At 32.9% G+C, this 21,694-nt stretch overlaps 1 protein-coding gene across 2 annotated transcripts in view; it reads left to right on the top strand.

The window, feature by feature from the left end:
* Positions 1-21,694, top strand: part of LOC131854581 (uncharacterized) — a 51,435-nt gene that overhangs the window by 3,353 nt on the left and 26,388 nt on the right. For both annotated transcript variants that reach the window (XM_059205700.1, XM_059205699.1), the window contains one exon: positions 16,714-16,824. In XM_059205700.1, the coding sequence (XP_059061683.1) occupies positions 16,714-16,824 (111 nt within the window). The remainder of the gene's footprint in view (positions 1-16,713; positions 16,825-21,694) is intronic.

Here is a 21,694-nt window from a genome sequence, read left to right as displayed (position 1 = left end):
AGCTGTGGCACAGGCGGCTGGCACATATTAATTGTAATGATTTAAAAAAAATGAGAGATGGCATTGTTGATGGAATTTGCTATCCTTCTACCAGTGACATGAAAGATAAATGTGTGACCTGTTGCGAAGGTAAACAGATGAGGTTGCCATTTTCACATGTGGGTCAGAGGAGTATGAAAACACTAGAGATAATACATGCGGATGTATGTGGTCCTATGGAAACTAAATCCATTGCCAGTTCTCAATATTTTTTACTATTTGTGGACGACTTTAGTCGTATGACTTTTATATATTTTCTGAAATTTAAAAGTCAAGTGTTTAAAAAATTCAAGGAGTTCAAGTTCATGGTTGAAAATCAACAGAATAAAAGAATAAAAATACTACGAACAGACAATGGCGGTGAATTTTGCAATAGAGAAATGGAAAATTACTTGATCAATGAAGGAATTATACACCAAAAAACAAATGCATATACGCCAGAACAGAATGGTGTCTGTGAGAGAGCTAATAGAACAGTAGTTGAAAAAGCAAGATGCTTACTTTTTGATGCTAAGCTGGATAAAAGATTCTGGGCTGAAGCGGCAAATACAGCGGTGTACCTTAAAAACCGATCTGTAACTTCAAGTTTGGAAAATAAAACTCCCTATGAAGTATGGCATAATAAAAAACCAAACCTAAGTCATATCCGTCTCTTTGGCAGTACAGTAATGGGACATATTCCCAAAGAAAAAAGGTTAAAATGGGACAAAAAAGCAGAACAATATATTCTTGTTGGTTTTTCAGAAACAGTGAAAGGTTATCGCTTATATAATCCAGAAAAGGATATGGTTACTGTAAAGAGAGATATTACAGTGATGGAAGAGAAGATAAAAGCAAAAATAAATAATGAAGAAAATATGATTTGGGTACAAAATGATATAAAAGAAAATAATGAAGAAATAAATGGAGAAGGCATAGATTCAGTGGGGGAGATTTCAGTTAATGAATCTCTGCATGATTTAAGCTCAAGTACATCTACATCTGTATACACAAACCCAGATAATGATACTGAGGATGATACCATAATCTCAAATCTTGAGACAGACACTTCAGATTGTGAGATTCAAGAAGTTTCAGTAAAGGAAAATAAAAGGATTAGGAGAGCTCCTGACAGATATGGCATGAGTAACATGTGTACCCGTAACTTATATACAGCTGAAATTATTTTTTCTGAAGCATTACATGGACCAGAGGCAGAATACTGGAGACGAGCTGTCCAAGAGGAGTTACAGTCGTTTGAAGACAATAAAGCATGGGAACTTGTTGATATTCCTCAAAATGGATCAATTGTGCCGTGTAAGTGGGTGTTAAATAAAAAACTTGATGTGAATAGTGAAGTGCGCTATCGTGCCAGACTTGTGGCAAAAGGCTTTACACAACGAGAAGGTATTGACTATGAGGACACTTATTCTCCTGTTGTTAAACATTCCACACTAAGGATGTTATTTGCACTTGGTGTGCAATGGGATATGAACATTACACACCTAGATGTTGTAACAGCCTTTTTAAATGGACATTTAAAAGAAAACATTTATATGTCAATCCCTGAAGGTTTTTCAGGTGAAAGTAAGGGAAAGGTGTTAAAGCTTAAAAGGGCTATTTATGGATTAAAACAATCCTCACTAGTTTGGTATGAAAGAGTAAAAAATTGTTTATGTAATTTAGGCTTTAAAACAAGTAAAATTGAACCTTGTTTATTCACTAAAATTAATGACAATGTTAAAATTATTATAACTGTCTATGTAGATGATTTCTTAATATTCTCAAATTGTGTAAAAGAAACAAAACAACTGATAACTGTGTTGAGTTCTGAGTTTAAATTAAAGGATTTGGGTACTGTTAAAAGATACTTAGGTATGCACATAAATGTGGATGAAAAATGTAATACAATAACAATTCACCAACAGGAATACATAGATGAACTGTTGAAAAGATTTAATATGTCAGATTGTAGGGCTGTGGCCACACCTATCGAATGTAAACTGGATCTTGATAAGTCTGAAACATGTACAAAAAATATTCCGTATCAAAATTTAATCGGAAGTCTTATGTATTTAGCTATACTAACTAGGCCTGATATAGCTTATTCATTGAGTTATCTTAGCCAGTTTAATACATGTTACAATGAAAATCACTTCAATTATGCTAAAAGAGTGTTAAAATATTTACAAAAAACTAAAAGTTATTGTTTAAAATTTAGTAAAAATAATACAGAGGACTTGAAGGGTTTCGTTGATGCAGATTGGGCAAGTAATACTATAGACAGAAAGTCTTATACTGGCTTCTGTTTTACCATGAATGGTTCTGTGATTTCATGGCAGAGCAGAAAACAAAAGACTGTCTCTTTATCGAGTACCGAGGCTGAGTATGTTGCTCTATCAGAAGCATCCAGAGAAGCTACTTATTTAAGAAATTTATTATTTGAAATTAGTGGTAAACAATTAACTATTAAACTATATTGTGACAATCAAAGTGCATTAAAATTGGCAACAAGTCATCAGTCACATAATAGGTCAAAACATATAGATGTTAGATATCACTATGTTAGAGATGCAACCAAGAATAAAAGTATAGAAATTGAATACATTCCAACTCAAGAAATGCCTGCTGACTTGTTGACCAAGGGTTTGTTACCAACTAAACATTATAAATTTATGAAAATGTTAGGGGTTACATCTTAGGAGTAGACTTTTATATTGTTTTGATAGCTTGCTTGTTTATTTATTAAGTGTTGGTTAGTTGAGCATTAGTAAGTTAAAATAAGCTATATTTAGATTTGTTTTGTTAAGTGGGGGTGTTAGATTTAAGTTTCTAATGTAACAAAACGCAATGTGCCATCTTTGTATGATTGGTTGTAATTAAAAAAAAAAAATAAACCTCTTTTTGTCTGAAAGTCAACGTGTTTAAATACTCAGTGGGTAATTTTTGTTTAGTATTTTTAAAGTTCGTTATGATTAGATTTGGTATATGGAGTTGAGATTTTTGGAAACAAAAACCTCAAAATAAATTCAGATAAAAAGTAAAATTTTGGTAAAAACACTAACTCTTAAGCGGCGATTGCTAGTAATGAGGACGTTATTCCTCATTGCTACATTGCTAGGAATGGTCGTATTCATATCATGTTTGCCTACACGCAGTTTCCCCTGCATGCGAATGTGGTTAATTCCTGGTGAATTTACCGCAATGGGTTCACTGTCATGTTCAGCATATCAACCTTAACTAATGCTTAGCAAGCGAATATTGTTAGCGCCTTATCCTTATGCCCTATTAAACAAACGTCTAAAGGGTTACCATTCCAAAGGACTATAGTATCATGTCTCCATAACCTGTACTTTCATTCTACAAATCAATAACAGATTTTATAAAGCAACCAGACAGGCACCTGTATTAAATGACATGGGGGTAGGCAGATGATTTTGTACAAAGTTTATTTTAATGATGGAAGTCTGATTCCCAAATTATACCCGCCGAGAATCAAATCCGGAGCCTAATTAGTAGATAGGTCACGTGACCCATTGCACCAACGAGGTCGTCAAATTAGTGAAGCTATACAGAAAAATAATTGGATCTTACCTCGACGGAAGTACTGAGCGCACTCTATATTACTCTTGCGTATAGTAGGTAGTAGGATCCGCCCAATTTAGTTTAGTAGTTCTCTTGTGAACCAGTTCGTTTGCTCCCGACTCTAGTCAGAGAAAAGTTCAGCCCACGCCTTTAAATATTTTTTCCTGCAAATAAATGTTCTTATTTTTTTTTATCATGACTTTGCATTTTATTAAACGTAGTTCGTTGAGCGAAGATATATCGTTTTTGTAAGAGCAAAAAGTCGTTCGCTATGTTCGTCTTTGAGTACTCAAATACGAACTATTTTTCGCTCTTGCGATCTAAATCGTTCACGAACTACACAAATCTTCGAGTAGTCTTGTGTATCTACTCGAAGTGGGACATATCGCGCAATCACACTTCGTATACTGTTACCTTTACCTTTCTCATCTAGCAAGGTACTAAGGGAGCAACTTGTTTGATAGTAATCAGATTTCTCGAGATTTACGATAACAATCGACTCATCCAGTTCAGTCCAATCTATTATATTCCGTCCAACGGTTTCCGTTTTAAATAGACCAACAGATACGCAGACAATTACCTCGCACTTATTGTTAACTGAACTGACTTAGCCTTTTTTTATGTAATTTGAATGGCAAAGCTGACGGTCTGAATGGCAACTGCCAACTATATACATGGAGAGCACGATCAAAATCATGTTATCATGTAATCACTATTGTTATCGTCATATGTTACCAATAGTATCACATTGCCGAGGATTAATATGTCATGCTTCTTAACAAAGCAAGAGGCTTCATGGCTGAAATAGCTGTCCTAAAAGACTCAGACAATTTTATACAAAATTTATCTCGGTCAATGTATATTTCATGGGCTTTAAATTTAAGAACCTTCTCGTCTGGGAATCTGATTTATAAGCTTTCACTCTGAATTTTGTCAAAGGCTGCGTAGTCTGAACATTTTTCTACAATATCACCATTGGCTCACGTTGTGTTTTGTACAAAGTCGTCTATACATATATATATATATATATATTATACATATGTATATATTATATTCTACTATGCTATTCATACCACCTACCATTTTTTGTCACTTGCCTCTTTTCAAAGGTTATCTGCAAAAGATTGCTTGCTTGTGATAAGAACGCATTTTGTTGATCAATTTCTTTTGCCAGTATAAATTTTGTAAATATTTGGTGTAATAAAGAGTTCATAAATAAAGAAACGGTCTTTTCGTAACGTATTTAATTTATTTATATTTATTTGATGCTGTCTTGTGTTTAGCGGGTCCAATGAAAATCAGCGCTGTGATCTAAGTTATATTAGTATATAGAGTAGATAGGCTCAGTGGGAGTCACATTCAGCGTTACCAGTAGGTTTTAAGATAAATTTAATATTATGTTTTCTATACCCTACTCTATCAGTAGTATGTAATACTGTATAAATGTATATTATATTATGTACCATTGTATAGCCCATAAATTTTTGCAACTGACAGTTTGCATTACACACACATATAGTTTATTCATTACATATGTATGAAAAATCTAATCATTTATTATATTAGTATAGATAAAAGCTAATGAAATGACCTGATTACATATTTAAACACATATAATGTTGTATTTAACTGTATTGTCGAAGTTTGTGAACACTTTGAATACTTAACATATTTTATGTCGCACGTCATAAAAGTCACGTTCGACAGATACGTGACTATATTATTATTAGTAATTTCAATATTAGTTCAAGTTCTTTATAATACAAATTGTTGCAATATTTTATAACGCCTGTTTAGGCTGTATAGAGGCTTGCTTTTGCTCGTCTCTGATGCATTTAAAAATGTGGCACGCCCGCCAAACGGGTCATCGACCCCGGGACCTTTGTGACAAAATTTGTGGGAGATGTCTGTAGTCGCGCTTTATGGAGTTTTTATTAATTCATGCAGACCACAGTGCATTCAACTTTTGCTAAAATATACAATATATTTTTTAATTTTATCACGTCTATGATGTTCTAAACATTGAATTCTGATCAATATTCAACATTCGTTCACAAAATAGCATGTTTTGAATGTCATTTTACGTACCAATAAATTATCGGTATTTGAATAAAAAATGCTGTTGCTGCCATCTTGTCCACCATTATTCTTTTTATAAATTTATATTACTTTGATATATGATTTTACGTCATTTTTGGACTTCTCTTTGAGCCCTTTTGAGAAATACAAATTTATTACAATTACGATTATAAAACATTTTTATTAAGTCATTGTAGGAAAACAGCTTCAGCTCCAGTCAATTATTAAAATAAAAAAAGAATTTTTGAACTGTTAACAACATAAATACTTGTAAATGTAATGAATGTACTGTACTATATTAACATCACCGTTGAACAAATTATCACTGTTTAGCGTCAGTTTTTACTTTACTGTAGAATTAATTTTAATATTACTGTACATTAATTTAATGACTTATATGTTGTCATTTTTCGCAATAATTATTTATAGAGTTATATACGCCGTCCCCAAATAAATGGGATAAAGAAGAAGCAGATTTATAAACTATTAACTACACTAGAAAACTAATATGATAATAAATATGGACATACTTATACCCGAATTTATTACTATCATACTATTAACTATTAACCGCATTTGTATAATTTGGGCCGCAATGCAGTTTGTCCATAAACATAGTCGAGGTAAATTTTTCAAGTATTCGTCTGCGTAGGTCCCTGTGTCTCACCTATTTTAGCCGTCAAGTACTTTGCTAAGTCGTAAGATGTGTTTCAGTTGCAATATAATATGACGCTATGATGACTTAGACCTCTGGTACAGAGTGTTTTTTTTGGACGACAATGGAATGGTGGAAGTAGTCGCCTTCGCTAATGTTTTACGCTGTCGAGAATGATAAGATGAACATGAGGTCATGTATTGTGACAAATTCACCAGGAATTTATTATACCATCATAATAAATTCCAGGGGGATCTGCGTGGAGGTCAACTTGACATGGTAAAATGTTACTTGCTTGCAATATTACGCTACTTGATAGCAATAGTTCATTCATTCAGTTATTACCCTTGCACCTGTCACACCTTTTTCGGCCATCAAGTACGTCGCTAAAAATGATGATAGAGTATGATGTCGTGATGGATCTTAGTCGTACCAGTTTGTTTGCCATACCACTGACATAAAAAAATGTACAGATTTTTTCTTTATGAAGTGCCTATGCTAACACTGCTAATAAACGTTCGTATTCTCAATTAACCTCCTATATAATGATGTAATTAGCCTCTACCCGGACGAGGAAGGTACTTTCGTACTCGCTCCCACGCGACTAACGGAATCATCTAGATTTATAATAAATGGCGCTTCCCATTAACTTCTGATCAACTATAGCAACTAGATACTATAGATACAAATATATTTGAACTCAATATCGATGACCTCTGTACTCTACATAATATCATATAATTTTTATATTTATTATATTTGTGTGAAACAAAATTTATAACTATATAAAATTTTACTAAGCGTAATATAACAATTTAATATATGTATATACTATATATAAAATATACTATTTCATGTACATGTACTTCTTCGATTACTTGTATGAAGATATTCTTGAAGTAATAATAGAATTGTTAGAACAAAAATACAAACAGAATATAAAGCAAAAAAAAGTAAGCGGAGAAACAGATACACGAAAACTAATTTTGCTTTGTACTATTTTGAAATAAACAAAGCACAATAGATTAATATTCAATTTGTAGATATAGTTACAATACTTGTAGTACCAAATCCAATACATTAACAATCAGATGCAGCAAATTCATGTCGACATCACAATAGAGTAACTGTTATTGAGGTTTGCCTACACCTATCCACTGCCATCAATGGTCACCGTGACAGTGCCGTTTTCCGACTGACAACCAACGACCTCGTCTACATGCCGTGCTATTTCGGAAGGTCTCAAGAAAAAGCTTTTTTTCTAATCCGTTGTTTTTGTACAACTCATCTAAACATCATCAATGCCCATGACATTGATGCTTAATGAAGTGTTGTTACTTATAAATCGTTAACTGTTAGTTTTTTAACGCTATTCTGCATTTTTTATCCACTGTACTACAGTGTACTGACTATGACCAGTAATGACTATATGCACGCATGGTTTTTGTTAAATTGATCTTCTTTATTGTTATTCTGACTTCTTATTTATTTTAGAAAGACTAACGGTGTAATTTTATAGGTTACTAATCATCTTGAATTATCCTATACCAATTAATAATCTTCACCAATAGTATTACTAAATAAATATTGCTCACGATCATATTCGAAGTAATAAACGTTACAATGTTAAGATATATAAGAAAATATAATATTACACCTATAAGTAATCAATGATTCATCAACAGACATAATCTTATACATATAAAGCATAGCTATGTACCATTAAAGAATTGGTTACACATGAGTCTTCTAACTGTGTTAGTACTGGAATACAATAAGCCAATGTTGTGTGGTTCTCGTTTAAAAGATTTACATGCTTTCTTACTATTAATCTTTTTTATGAAAATAAATCTATGTTACAAATTGCTGTTTTCCTCTGTCTATTAATAGTCACTAAAGACGATTTTGAAAGTTTACATGAAGACAATAATAGTTAACGTTGTTTCTTACTTACGTTTCGTTAATAAATCCTTTCATTTTGGAGCGTTGGACAGTCTCTCTACGCAGCTCTAGAGGGTAATCATTAGTTATTACCTGTATTATTCTACCATTAGTTTCTGAATTGATTCCAAAATCGTCAATGATCGGAAGACCTTAGAAATATTTTGCATGAAAATGACAAGATGGAATGATAACCTTTCAATGTTCGGAAAGAAGTGTGTTAGTTAGTAAGCTGTGTTTCGCTTGTATGTTTCACGACAAAAGGCATGACATCTTAGCCCTTTGGAGTGGCAAAGTATGAATAGCATCACATATTGGCAAAGATTACAAGTATTTATATTATATAAAAAACTTTTACTTCTTTGATTCTTCTGCTTGATTTATTAAACAAGATATATTAAAGATATGAATAAACCATAGAAGTAGTAGCCAATTAGTTTTCACTTTAGAAAATATGGCTGTATTTGAAGCGATTGCATGTCTACCAACGACATAAACAACATGCAAATCAAGTTTGAGAAAATTTATCTCATATTAGGGAAATTGTTTCCGTAAAGGTTTTATTTGATTATTATTTTCTGACTGAATGACGTGGGTCAGCCCACATCATTCCGTCTACATCATATTTTCCCCGCTATTGCAATATTTTTCATAACAACTTCGCTCCTATTGGTCATAGCATATGTTATAAAGTCTTTCGCATAATTAACTATGCAACACTAAAAGAATTCTCATAATCGAATCAGTAGTACCGGAGAGTCAAACCACGAATATACAAACTCGCAAACTTATGTATTATAAATGGCAGTCGTTGAGATCTGTCTGTTTTTTCTGTGAACAACTAATAGAAAATATATTTTATTTCTTTTACTAACAAATTATTAGTATTATATATATTTCTTGTCCTCATGTAACCATCTATTTTATATATCTAAACTACTGGAGTAGTTTGATTTCAAATTTCTTTTCTTTGATTCGTCTATAGAGTAATAATCCGTATACAAAAATCTTCGCCAATAACATTCTAATTTGATTTTCTTTGTTAATGCATAAGAAGCAATAACTAGCGATTCGTAAAGCTTGCTTTCAATACCTACTTATTTCTTTCAATACAACAATAATCATACAATACATTACAATGGAGTAGATCCTACAGAAACAGTGCCCCACATCTGAGCTATCAGTTTACTTCAACCGGCTGCAATCGTAAAATTTATCGCTACACTTTACGAGTTATTGTTCAGTGTTCTTTAACGATTAACAGTTACGGTCCTGAAACGGTGTTACTAAGTTCGCCCTTTAGTTTTTTTTATTGGAGATTTATTTCTTGTAATTGGAATGGCAAACAAATTGACCCACCTGATGATAAGCGTCGTCTATACGCATGAATAGCACCACCGGCATTACTTTAATCATATCCTCTCCTCCTCCTGTGATACTCCTGTGATAGCACTCATGCGTTGTTATTCCAGAGTACTTAGTCATGCCTCTTATTCTCTAATTTCACTGCCTAATCTGCACATTTCAACTGAAACACATCTTACAAAGCAAGCGCATGGCGGCTTAAATTGGTGAGACTGAGGAATAGTCTACCTTTAGTAAGGTGATGGAATGGTGCGCTTGGACGTCATTGTAAATTGATAAGATGTTTATGAACTCTGGTCAGTTAGACCACCGCTACGAAATCTCCAAGAATTAGGATGGTTAGCAAGTTAGGGGATCACTTGTAAGTCGACCTGACTAGCTAATATACTCGTACCATATATTAGCTAGCAAGCTAATATAGCTCCTAGTTTGTATTAAGCTTTAAAATATTTTGGATTTGATTAAGTTATTTTTTATTCGTCTAGTACCTACCGTGTATGTTTAATTTGTTACTTAACCGAAAATGAAAATCTGTTAAGAGTTTAAGTTTTATTGTTACCAAACCGAAAATGAAAATCTGTTAAGAGTTTAAGAAAATTCTAGTTTCGATATTATTTCTTTAGTCTAATGCTGTATTTTATTTTGTAGTAAACTACTTAAATAGAGAATTAAGCAGGCATGTTACATTCAGACAATATTTTGATAATTATTTTAAACAAATCGATAGTGCTCAAAAACCTAAAATTCAGTTGGAACACTGACCCGGAATTGCATCGCTAAGCTGCGAAAGGATATCCAAAAACTCATTGTCTATAGTTTTGTATAATCTGTGAAATCTGTGAAAAGACAAATTCACATAGCACAGAATGTTAAGCAGCTTGTGTGAACATGTCGTCTTCAAATTTGGTGCTATGTGAATTTATCTTTTCACAGCAAACACAGTGGTTTGTATTTAAGATAGTGATCAAAGGAAGACGATATTTTTAAATGCAGGTCATAGAGAACTTAATTCTTCCTATTCTATATATATAGGTATCCCACTTATTTTACTCATACATAACATTATATGTAACTACACGTATATCGACTATCTGGATATTAATTTTATAGAATAATACAAGGAAATTTGTAATTAATAATCTGAATATTTGACAATTAACTATATTCGATAAACGTTTAACAAGTTCTATATTCTAGCTCTATTTCATTTTAAATTCACGTTATCATTTCTATGTCATCGATCCAATTGCCCTGGGGAGTTAAATTGCTCACTAATGCCCTTCGTTCGACCTTATGCGAATCGTAATAGGATTCACATCGTGTAACCCTCCAATGTAACTTTAATATTACATCCTTGCGCCCTCGCTATTAACTTTGATATGTAAATTTTATACTAAGTTGCAAACAAGTTGTTAGTTGATTGAGACTTAGTAGAAAATTCTATACTAATCTGCACTTTTCAAAAACTATACCTTTAATAATGAATAAATTTTTAATGTTTTTTTTTATGATACAACTAAAATAGTAAGGAAGCTGACCGTTCATACGAAATAATAATAATATCTCAGGACAATTTCACACATCGCCATCTAATTCCAAGCTAAGAGTTTGTAATTGGATACTAGACAACTCATACAAATACATACATAATATACATAGAAAACACCGAGACTGCTACAAACAATTATACTCATGAATACAAATGTTTGTGCCGTCCGAGGAATCGAATCCGCGACCTTCGGAAGTAAGTCGGTGTGCTAAACCGCTAGACCACCGAGGCGGTGATAAAATCGAAATATATCCTCTAATGAGTCATATTGAGTTGTTTTTAACCTCCCCGACATCCTGTACAGTTTGTTTTAACGTAAGGTCAAAATTACAACGTTTAACCTCTGTCCTTATTACCAATAGCATGTAATTGAGACTAGGTGAATGTCGGTCACAATGCAGTCAATTGACTCATATGTGACTCATTTGGTCACTAATGAGGTGCATGCATATGTCACACCTCGGCCCGTCGTGCAGATTAGAACTTTCTTTAGTCTGTGCCATAATTTATGTTCATTAGTTTCTCGATAGACTAGCTACAAGCCAGTTTTCTTTGGAAATTTCTATGTAGTTATGTGTATTAAAAAATTCACACTTTCCCTACTTTTGTGATAATGTTACCTAATAAAACTTGTTAAGACAAACACTGTAACAGGTAAACATTATGGAATGCAATAAATGTTGAGTGTTTAATATTAAACTCATAGTTTAGATTACATTAAAAATAATATATATCAAAAGAGTTCTAGCGTATGCTAATTTTCTGAGGAATTTTTGAAATTCAGCACGAACTTCACCATCTACTACGCGCCAGAAACTAAAATACCATCTCACATGAAATACCATCTCAAACAATATTATCATCGTGCTCCTATTGTATGAGAAAACAGACAACACATAACATACAGTTTTCCTTGGAGAAAATATTGTACTTCTAACATAGATAGACTCGTGTAAACTTGAAGTCATGTTCACCTCAGTAAATGAAAGGGTCTGTCGAACCTAAGATAACTAAATGAACGATTGAATGTATACTGCTCAGTCATGCAAAAGGAATGGCCAGTGGATTTAATTAAAATTGTATATGGGAAATCCAATGGTTTGGAATAACGCATCTGCTAGTTTTGTTCTCAGAAAATGGCAATCGAAGTAACCAAATGTTTAAAACGAGACCTGTTTTAAACATTAACCGCCTTAATAATCTATTTTTTTTACTAAAATGGCAATGACGAATATGTCTCATTTGATTGACAGAAATGGCAGCTATTGCCTGTATACATGAACAGCACCTCGACAACACTTCACCATATGCCCCGTGGACTAAGATCTTGTACATGTTTTTTCAAATTAGTTGTTATTTTGTGGGAGTCAATTTCAGCATTTAACGGATTTATATTATTTTGTTTAATTCCCCTAACACTAGCATTTGTAAAACTGCAAATATTCAGCATCTACAACTATATTGTGACTATTTGCGACACGTGTTACGCTCTTGAATGCGGCATCGTCAGGTAATGAATAAAGCACGTATATAGTTTGGATGCCTAATAATTTGGCCGCCGAACAGTCGACACTAGGCTTCCAAATTATGCTATTAAATAATATGTTAAACGTACCTACCTTCAAAGCCTTACTTCCAACCGTTGAGCGTTCAACGATACAAACATTTGTATGGATGATGATTATTTTTATTGGTCTGTCTGTTTTCTATCAACTATGTCTTTATAAAGTATAAAAATGTATTAAAATTATCCAATATATGAAAATAAATTAATAAATGCCGTTCAGTTTAGTCCTCTATTTACGGTTATGAGACAACCATATATTTAGTCATTAGTATTTATAGATTCCGCAAAATATGTTCTAATTACTACACCTTAAGTTGTATAATTACTTGTTAACGATACTTATTACCTTTGCACCTGAATATATTGATATACAAACACGTCTTACCATACATTACTCCCACGTCAAACATCTTTACATATTTAATCATATGATTAGTTGGAACACGATGAACAGATATTCGTGTTAAATCTCGGTCAACGACAACTACTTAAAGTTCCATTGATCTATCATCATTTCATTTACTTCTTAATGTGGATGACTAATTAATTACGAAATTTCCCACTTTTGCAATGCAGTGACAACGGGAATTAAATGCACATGGACAGGACTGTGGGAGTTACCTACTAATATTTTAACTGCATATTCTTATAGACGAAACCTTATTAATAAAAACATAAAAATATATAAACTCAAACGTTTATTAAAAAAACATCAAAATAAATTTGTAATAAACTTATTTTGACTTAATTAGACTTTGTACAAAATTGTCTGCGTGGGTTTCTCTTTCTTCTGTCGTATCTATTTCAGCCGCCAAGCAGCTTACTTTACTTATAGTAAAGTAGGCTGCTAGATGAGTTCCCATTGAAGGTTTATCCTTATAAAGTATTAAAAAAACAGGGTACGCAGGCATGACATCTTAGCCTTCCGAAATGGCAAAACTTTTCATCTATATAGATGACAGTTACCATTAACCATCAAATCGGCTTTCTTCCTTTTTGCGTTTCATAAAAAAACAATTTAAGTTTGGTCCTTTTCGAACTATTTTCGTAATTGGGAAATAGTGACAACACAGTAATATTTTAAATAGCTTTTTTGGTTTTTTTTTTTATTTTAATGAATGTGTTAATATTATTCTATAAGTGAACAAACTATATGTACTTAGAATACAAACGAGCATGGTTGAGAGAAAGAGAAATATGAGAGGTTCTTTATATTCTTTATCCTGTACTTACATTTAAATTAGAGTGAGCATGTTTTTGAAAATATTAAATATCTAAACATGAATTCGTAACAATATGTACATTGAGTTACTAAATCTGCCGCTAAATATTTTAAACCGGCGATTTGCTGTGTTGCAATTAGCGACCAATTCGCAATACATTACGAATTCAATTAGAACGTCAGGAAGTCGTGACCGAGCCCTCTCTTCTCTTAACGCTTCCACGACCTTCCTGTACCTATAGTGAAACCTTGGTGCTTAATATACTTCTTATAAACTGCATACCACTAACCCGAGTTTTCCCATATTTGCATTGGTTTGCAGGGCGTTGAGGTCAACTTAAGCCACGACTTCCAAGTGCCGAAAGCCTTGAATAACAATGGGGATTATGGGGAGGAAAGGGGATTGTTATTAAAGTGGACTGATGACCCCTTGACAGGTTAACCTCCAGGCGGTTCCCTCCTGGAGACCATCATGATAAATTCATGGTGAATTTGTTACGATGGACTAACTGACCTGGCCTCATGTCCATTTTGTCATCCTGTACTGGTGTCATGGACTAAATTTGGACTAGTTTCTAGGGCACATGTGGTATTGGATGAGATTGGTGCTACTCATATAATCACCTCCCAGCAATCGCTAAGGTCTTTAAACTCCCTAGAGCTTAAATGGCCGGCAAGTCACTTGCAATTCCCCTGGTATTACACCTGCTCATGGGCGGCGCTGTAAACTTGGATCAAAATAAATTTAAAACAAAAATGGTTTACTTAAAATATATTTCTAACTAATACTTCGGTAATAGAAATACCAAATCCTAGAACGCCGGTAGGTCTCTCCATCTCAGTTTGCATTAGAACTTTGATGCATTCCATACAATATCTACATTTGACAATATCACTGATCAGCCTTACATATTATTATAGTCGTGAAAGTGCATTTTTTTAATAATTGCAGGGAATATAAACTTTTTAATGTAATGGTTCGAGTATTGTATACATTTATTTAGACAATGGCCGCTCTGAGTTACGTATATTGAAAAATATCCAGTATTCATGAGTGCGACGGATTTGTATGGCCAACAATAAAAGTCTATTAACGTTGCCCTACATACATTGAATGGAGTGTCCGAGATTATGCAGTTTAGCTCTCTCTTTACAGTGTAATCAAATGATTAATTCAAACTTATATCAACTCATTACCAACAGTCTATATTTAGGAGGAAGCGAGGATAAATTCATTATTTAATTAATAACAGTTAATTTAGTACGACCCTTTTGTAAGTTGAAAAGGCGAAGGTCCCCTTTGAACTTTAATTATATATATATATTCAAATAAACGAAATTAAAGTGTCTGTTTGTAATTGCAACTGCAATGCAATTTGAAGGGGCTATCACTTGAAGATAGATAATAGATAGCTAAAGGAGTAACTTAGACTACTTCTATTTAGAAATTTTATTTATTTTAATAAATAGTAAGGTAAATTCCATGGAGACGAAGTCCGCGACTTCTAATAACTATACTAATTTTCTATGAGTACATATATTGAGTAACTTTATCAACATAATAAAACCTATAACAAGGATTTTAAAATTTTTGTCCTTTTATGCGCGTTAATGATAGAAGTGACTTAACCGATTTGGGTGCGGTTTTCACTAATAAGTATAATTAGTAAATCACGGGATTTTACCACGTTTTATTTTTATTGAGTTCCCGATATTTCGGCAGTGTTTCAACCGCCATGATCACGGGTAAACTGAAAAGTAGTGGATAGATGGTAAATAAATCTTTTATGGGCCGACATATTCGGCCCAAATCAAATCGGTTCACTAACGAATAACTTAAATTAACTAATACGTAATCTTAGTCGATTATTAAATACTTGAATTGTAAAATTTAGGTTGTAACAACACAAATAGTCGGAGGTACAAGTGTTACAGCACCTATAGTCAAACAAGTTTACTATCATATTGTCATGCCCAAATAAGTGTGTCACAAGTTACTCTAAGGTCACACTTGTGTTGCTCATCCAATTCAAATATTGTGTCAATGTATGTATTATGTATTTATACGCAACATCTGAAGTACGGGGGAAGGGAGGGCGGGTGTATTTATGTATCTAACATAATTTCCATTGTTATTTTCATACTCGAAAAACAAGTTTTAAAGACGCAATTTGTACTTACTAAGTCATGTCCGTGGGGTACTGTATGTACAGACGACTGTACATATTTCAGCCCCAAAGTAGCTTGCTTTATAAGCTATGTTTCAATTTGTAGGGTGACATTATAGGTGTCTCATACACCGTCATCTCATATACAGTCATTAGAAATTGTTTTTTTTTGGTGTCGGCCAGATTCCTATAGTAAATCACTATGTCACAACGCTGTAACGTGATGTTACATCTTAATCATAAACGCGAAAGTTTGTGTTTGTTGCTCTTTCACGTAAAACCTACTAAACTAATTTTGATGAAATATTACAAGAATATAGCTTTTAGATCAGAATAACAAATAGGCTACAATTTAATAAGACAGTATGTAAATTGGGCCAAATATAATGATAAATGTTAAGTATGTGTAATACAGACGAAGTTGCACGGGTCAGCTAGTAATAAATATTTTTACTATCAATCATTGCTACTACGTAATTTTTATACTTTTTGATTCTGCAAATTTCATAATGTTACTTTAGATCTTAACAAATTGTATTAACGTTATTTTTCCTTTGTTCGCAGTGGTAAACCCTAGCTACGAGCAAGGCTACTTCGGACCATGGAACATGTGCAAGAAAATGTCATACAACAGGGAGAAATGTGGCGCAGACGTCTCCAAGTTCCGACCATCCAGTGAGTACAAAAAACTAGTGTGAAAGTAGAACGTGCTAGTAGTATTAGAAACAGGACGGTATTGCACTGTTATTTATGGTTCCTTTTTGTGGTACCTCTTGTCCGTTGTGCAACGTCGTAATGTATTTGAATTGACTTCATCATAATGGTTATTGGTAATATTTTGCTATTCATTTATAAGTTCTACATCTTTGTGTATATTTAATTAAAATTTGAGTTATAATGAACCATCATAAATATCATATTGCCGTATATCTACATATATTCCTGTACATGAATAGCACTATGAACATTACGTTGTCGTTTCCTTCGTGATACCACCCATTCGTTGCCATTCCAGAGAACTAAGATGTTATGCCGAACTCGATCGAAATACAGCCTATAAAACAAGCTACTTGGCGGCTGAAATAAGTGAGACTGAGGTACCTACTCATCCAGACGAGTTTTTTTACAGTCTGTCTTGGGTTAACTGTTTCGATCTATAAATTGTGGATTAATACAACATACTTATAAATATTATGAAAGATTGTATGGAGAAGTAATAGTGACTCAAGTAAGGATGATGATGTTGATATAATCCCGACCGATTTCGGCCACGGCAACTGTTTACAACTACGGTTTTGATGTTGACGTAGGCTTAAGTAGCCAATTTTGTTTATAAAAATCCTGGCACATTGCGGGCATAAGAGCACAGAGCATACAAGTAAGGATAGTACTAATACTAATGGGATATTATGAACGAATTAATCTGTCTATCATTACAAGGAAAAAATATTTTTAATGGATTCTCCCAAGACCACCAAATTCGTTTAAAAACAACGTATATATTTAAATACGAATGAAATCAATCAACTCGATTGCAAAATACTGTAGTACAGTGGGTAGGAGGCAGTAAACAAATATTACGGTAGCCCTTGAACTAAATAACTACAGAATGCTTCAGATGTATGTTTCATGTCGTGGAATGTAACACCAATGTATACCATTTGGTATTACGTTGTATATTCATTTTGAGGCTCCCGGTGATAAAATGGTTTAGGCTACTGCATTACTTTCGAGGGTGGCGGATTTGATTCTCGCATGCCATGTGAATTGTTTTTTTGGTCTGGGTGTATAGAAAAAACCATTATATATATTAGTATAGTATATTGGGTATTTAAAAATAAAATTAGAACTAATGTGAATGAATGAATTGAGTTTTTATTTATTATTCTGATCGGGTTAGTTATTCTCGTTTCATAATAACTATTCGGTATAGTAAGTCGGCTGAACCAAATATGTCAGGACTTTGTCTCACAGATAGCTAACGTTGTAAGGAGTAACTTGAACTACTTTTATTTTAATAATTATGGTTATTTTATTCCACGCAGACGAAGTCGCGGTTGACAATTAGTTTATTAATAAATTTGTAAGTGCTGTATTATAAATATTTATATAATCAATTAGGTATATAAATATTTTTAATACATCACCTTTTCTTTCAGGGGTATTTTTTCAGTGCCTTTTAGTCTGCATGCGTTTTTTTTAAGTCTTTATTATAGTATTTATTTTATATAATTCCGTATTTAAAAAATAATCTACAACACTATCTGTTTAGTCCCATTACTGATATTGTAATACATTTCGTGGTTCCCCGCCGTTCCAGGTTGCGTTTTGTTTGTTGCTACCACTCACAAAATGTTACCGGTGACCTATTTCCATGGGTGACGCCCTAACTTTCCATTGTTTTCGTTAAGGTTCTTTTATTACAAGCCATCTTGCTTTTAAGCAGGTTTTTAAGGACCAATTTTTCCATAACATCATATAAAGTACGCAAAATCAGTCACAAATAAATTATTATTATTATTTTTCTCCTTGACTTTTATCGGTATTCTTGCTATGTGCCTACGTCAAGTACATAACAATGTATTATTTTATCATTATTATAAAATTATCAACTTTATTGAAGTAAAAATATTAGTGTAATGTATAATAATAATAAATAGCTGTTGCATCAGCTCCTTTTAGATATAATAGCCATTTAATCTTGAAAAACTAACACGCGGATAGACAGACAGACACATTGCATTGTTAATATTAGTCAATTCAGAATTAATAAAAAAGTTGAGTCTAATTGAATCATCTTTTTGAAATCGGTTAAAGATATTTTTTGTGTAATATAAAATAGTCTTTAATACTTCGCCTTAAGTAGCAAGTTCTATATTTATATTTTGTGGGATCGGATAGCGACACCGACCTCCCCCCAGGAAGTGGATACGAAGCAAGTGCATTAACATAACTTCTTCATAGTATCGATTTCGCCTTTTGCCAAGACTTGTGTTACACGTTGTAAAATTCTTGGTAAACAACTCTAAATTACAAACGAATACGTAATGTAGCTTATGCAGTAGACGCTTTTTAACCGATTGCCGAAAAGAGGTTGTCGTTACGATTTTTAATGTATGTATGCTATATGATATTTTCTCCAAACATAACAGATTTCTATTTGGTTTGTGAGTCCTTTGTGTTGAGCATATACATATGTATAGATTTTTGTTATTAAATAACTACACGTTCTTGTTACATTTATATATACTAGTGTTCGCCCAATGATCGAAATTCGACCATAATTAATTTAAATTTTAAGTCGTGAATTGTCCTGAGATATTATTTATTTAGTGCTTATTTAATTGTAAACATTTTACAAACAATATTATCAGCTATTGTTGATCCGAATACCGTTGGTACAAAGTCACAGGATTAGAGTTACTTTCAACTATATTTCTTTAAGATTTTCCTTTATTCTTATTACAAGTGTTGAAATTGATACTATTGTTAAAATAAATATTATATTACTTACAATTATGACTATCATTCACGAAGGCACCTTGCATCTTAAAATTTTATTATCAGAAAAAATATTATGTTTTATCCATATATAATTTTATAATTTACGTAATCCGTTCTGGTAGCCAATAAAGCTTATTAAAATATTTACACGATGAGTACAACATTGTCTGTCTCTTTCTTAATGATAGATTATACGAATCTTCCGTCTCATTCAGAAGTCGTGAGGTTAAATCGATTGGGAACTCCTTTTAAAACGTGTAGTTTTTTTAAATATAATCAAAAGTAAATTTCTTTCTTAGTTAATGTGAATAATAAGTTCAGTACAGAATTTAAGTTCTCTAATGTCGAAATTAAGGGAATAGTATGTCAGAATGAATGCTCAAATTACTGAATTTATAGTATTATTTTTTACATATGATCCGCAGACTCACGGTGTTTCAGCAAACATAAATGTTTCCGTAAACATGTATGCCTAAACATGAGCGAGGCCGTCCTCGGCGATCTAGAGGTTGAGCTGATTTACTTCCGATGGTCGCGGATTAGTTTCTTCGCACGTTACCTAGTATCACGCTGTGGACGTGTGGCGGAGTAAGGATATAATGTATCGCTACTACTTTTGAATAGTCATATTTTTTTGATACACACTCATTCGGAAAGCAGACTCATCAGAAGAACGGAAAAGAAACTTTGAGAAAGGAAAGCTAGTTGCTTATTTAAATAAATGTTATTTGGCATTGTAGTAATATTTTGTGTGAAAACAAACTGCCAAATAGCAAGATTAACAAAAAGTAAATAAATACAATAGTTACTTGAGGAGCACAGTAAATCAGTCACCGTTATCAGAGCAGACCAGTCCCTACTACGGATGCCAGGTCGCCAAACCTAATAGCCGGAGAGACCAGCCATTTTGACCGGACATTTGGGATAAAAGGCCGGACACCCTACATTAGGGGGAAAGGGGATTGTTGGACTTTATAACCCATTACTAGCAATGTACCATGTCAGGTTGACCTCCACGCGGTTCCCCCTGGAAACCATCGTGAATTTGTGATGGGCCGACCTGACATTTGGGCCAAAACCGTTAGCGCAGGACCATTCCATTAACATCCTTAAAAAAAAAAAAGACATACATTATTGATGATTTTGTGTCTAGCATCAATAGGTACGACAAAAAATTTTTATGTAAAATGAAACTTTTTGGTCATTACCATATATTTTATAAATTCTAACGAAAGACAATTGCGCAAGTAAGTCTCATTTACTGGCTGCTACTTTTAAAGGAAACGAAATTAAAAAAGCAATCTATACACAACAAAACTTTTCCACTTTAAATTAAAGAATAGAAAGATTTTTTTGTTTTACAATTTCTTTTTTTCTGTATCTTGTGCAATAAAGTGTAAAAATAAATAATGCAAGAAGCCGGACAAGCAAGCCGTAGGTCGAACACGCCATCAAAAAGACTAACTATATCCACCTTTATCCGGACGCTTGGTAACGCTAGTCCCTTCAATAGTACTAATGAACTAAATACTTTTTTTGTGAGAAGAATGTCTAATAGTCGGGTGATAATGTATTGACATGGAAATGAATGGTATAATATCATAGATTCATTAGTGTAGGAACGTTTGTATAAATATTTATCACAATTCAGTATGAAGACACATAAAATAAAATAGTGAATGGAAATCCTGTTCGTATATTTATTTAGGATTATCGCATGGGAGATAAAAAAAGATAGTCAACTGCTAACCCATATTTCCGGTTATGAGAATGGGCCATAGATAATAGATGCACAAGTGTCATTTTTTTTTAAATCACTTTAATAAGTTTTTTGTATTATAGGTATTATGTCTTTAATTATAAAAGATAGAATTTTATGAAGCGGACTTAACACTGACAAATAGATACTTAAATTCCTTTTATTTTCTGCTTCAGCCATCTATAATATAGTTTAGTTAATGATATCCAATGTCTTCTCTAACAGGGAATCGATTTTTAATGATTAATTAAAATAGAGATATTTCTTATCAAAATGAATGTA

The sequence above is a fragment of the Achroia grisella genome, unplaced genomic scaffold (assembly GCF_030625045.1).
Source record: "Achroia grisella isolate CSIRO2021 unplaced genomic scaffold, CSIRO_AGI_Agris_v1 utg1240, whole genome shotgun sequence".
In the NCBI taxonomy this organism is placed as follows: domain Eukaryota; kingdom Metazoa; phylum Arthropoda; class Insecta; order Lepidoptera; family Pyralidae; genus Achroia; species Achroia grisella.
The sequence above is the reverse complement of the archived record's forward strand: the minus strand, read 5'-3'. Positions and strand labels throughout refer to the sequence as shown.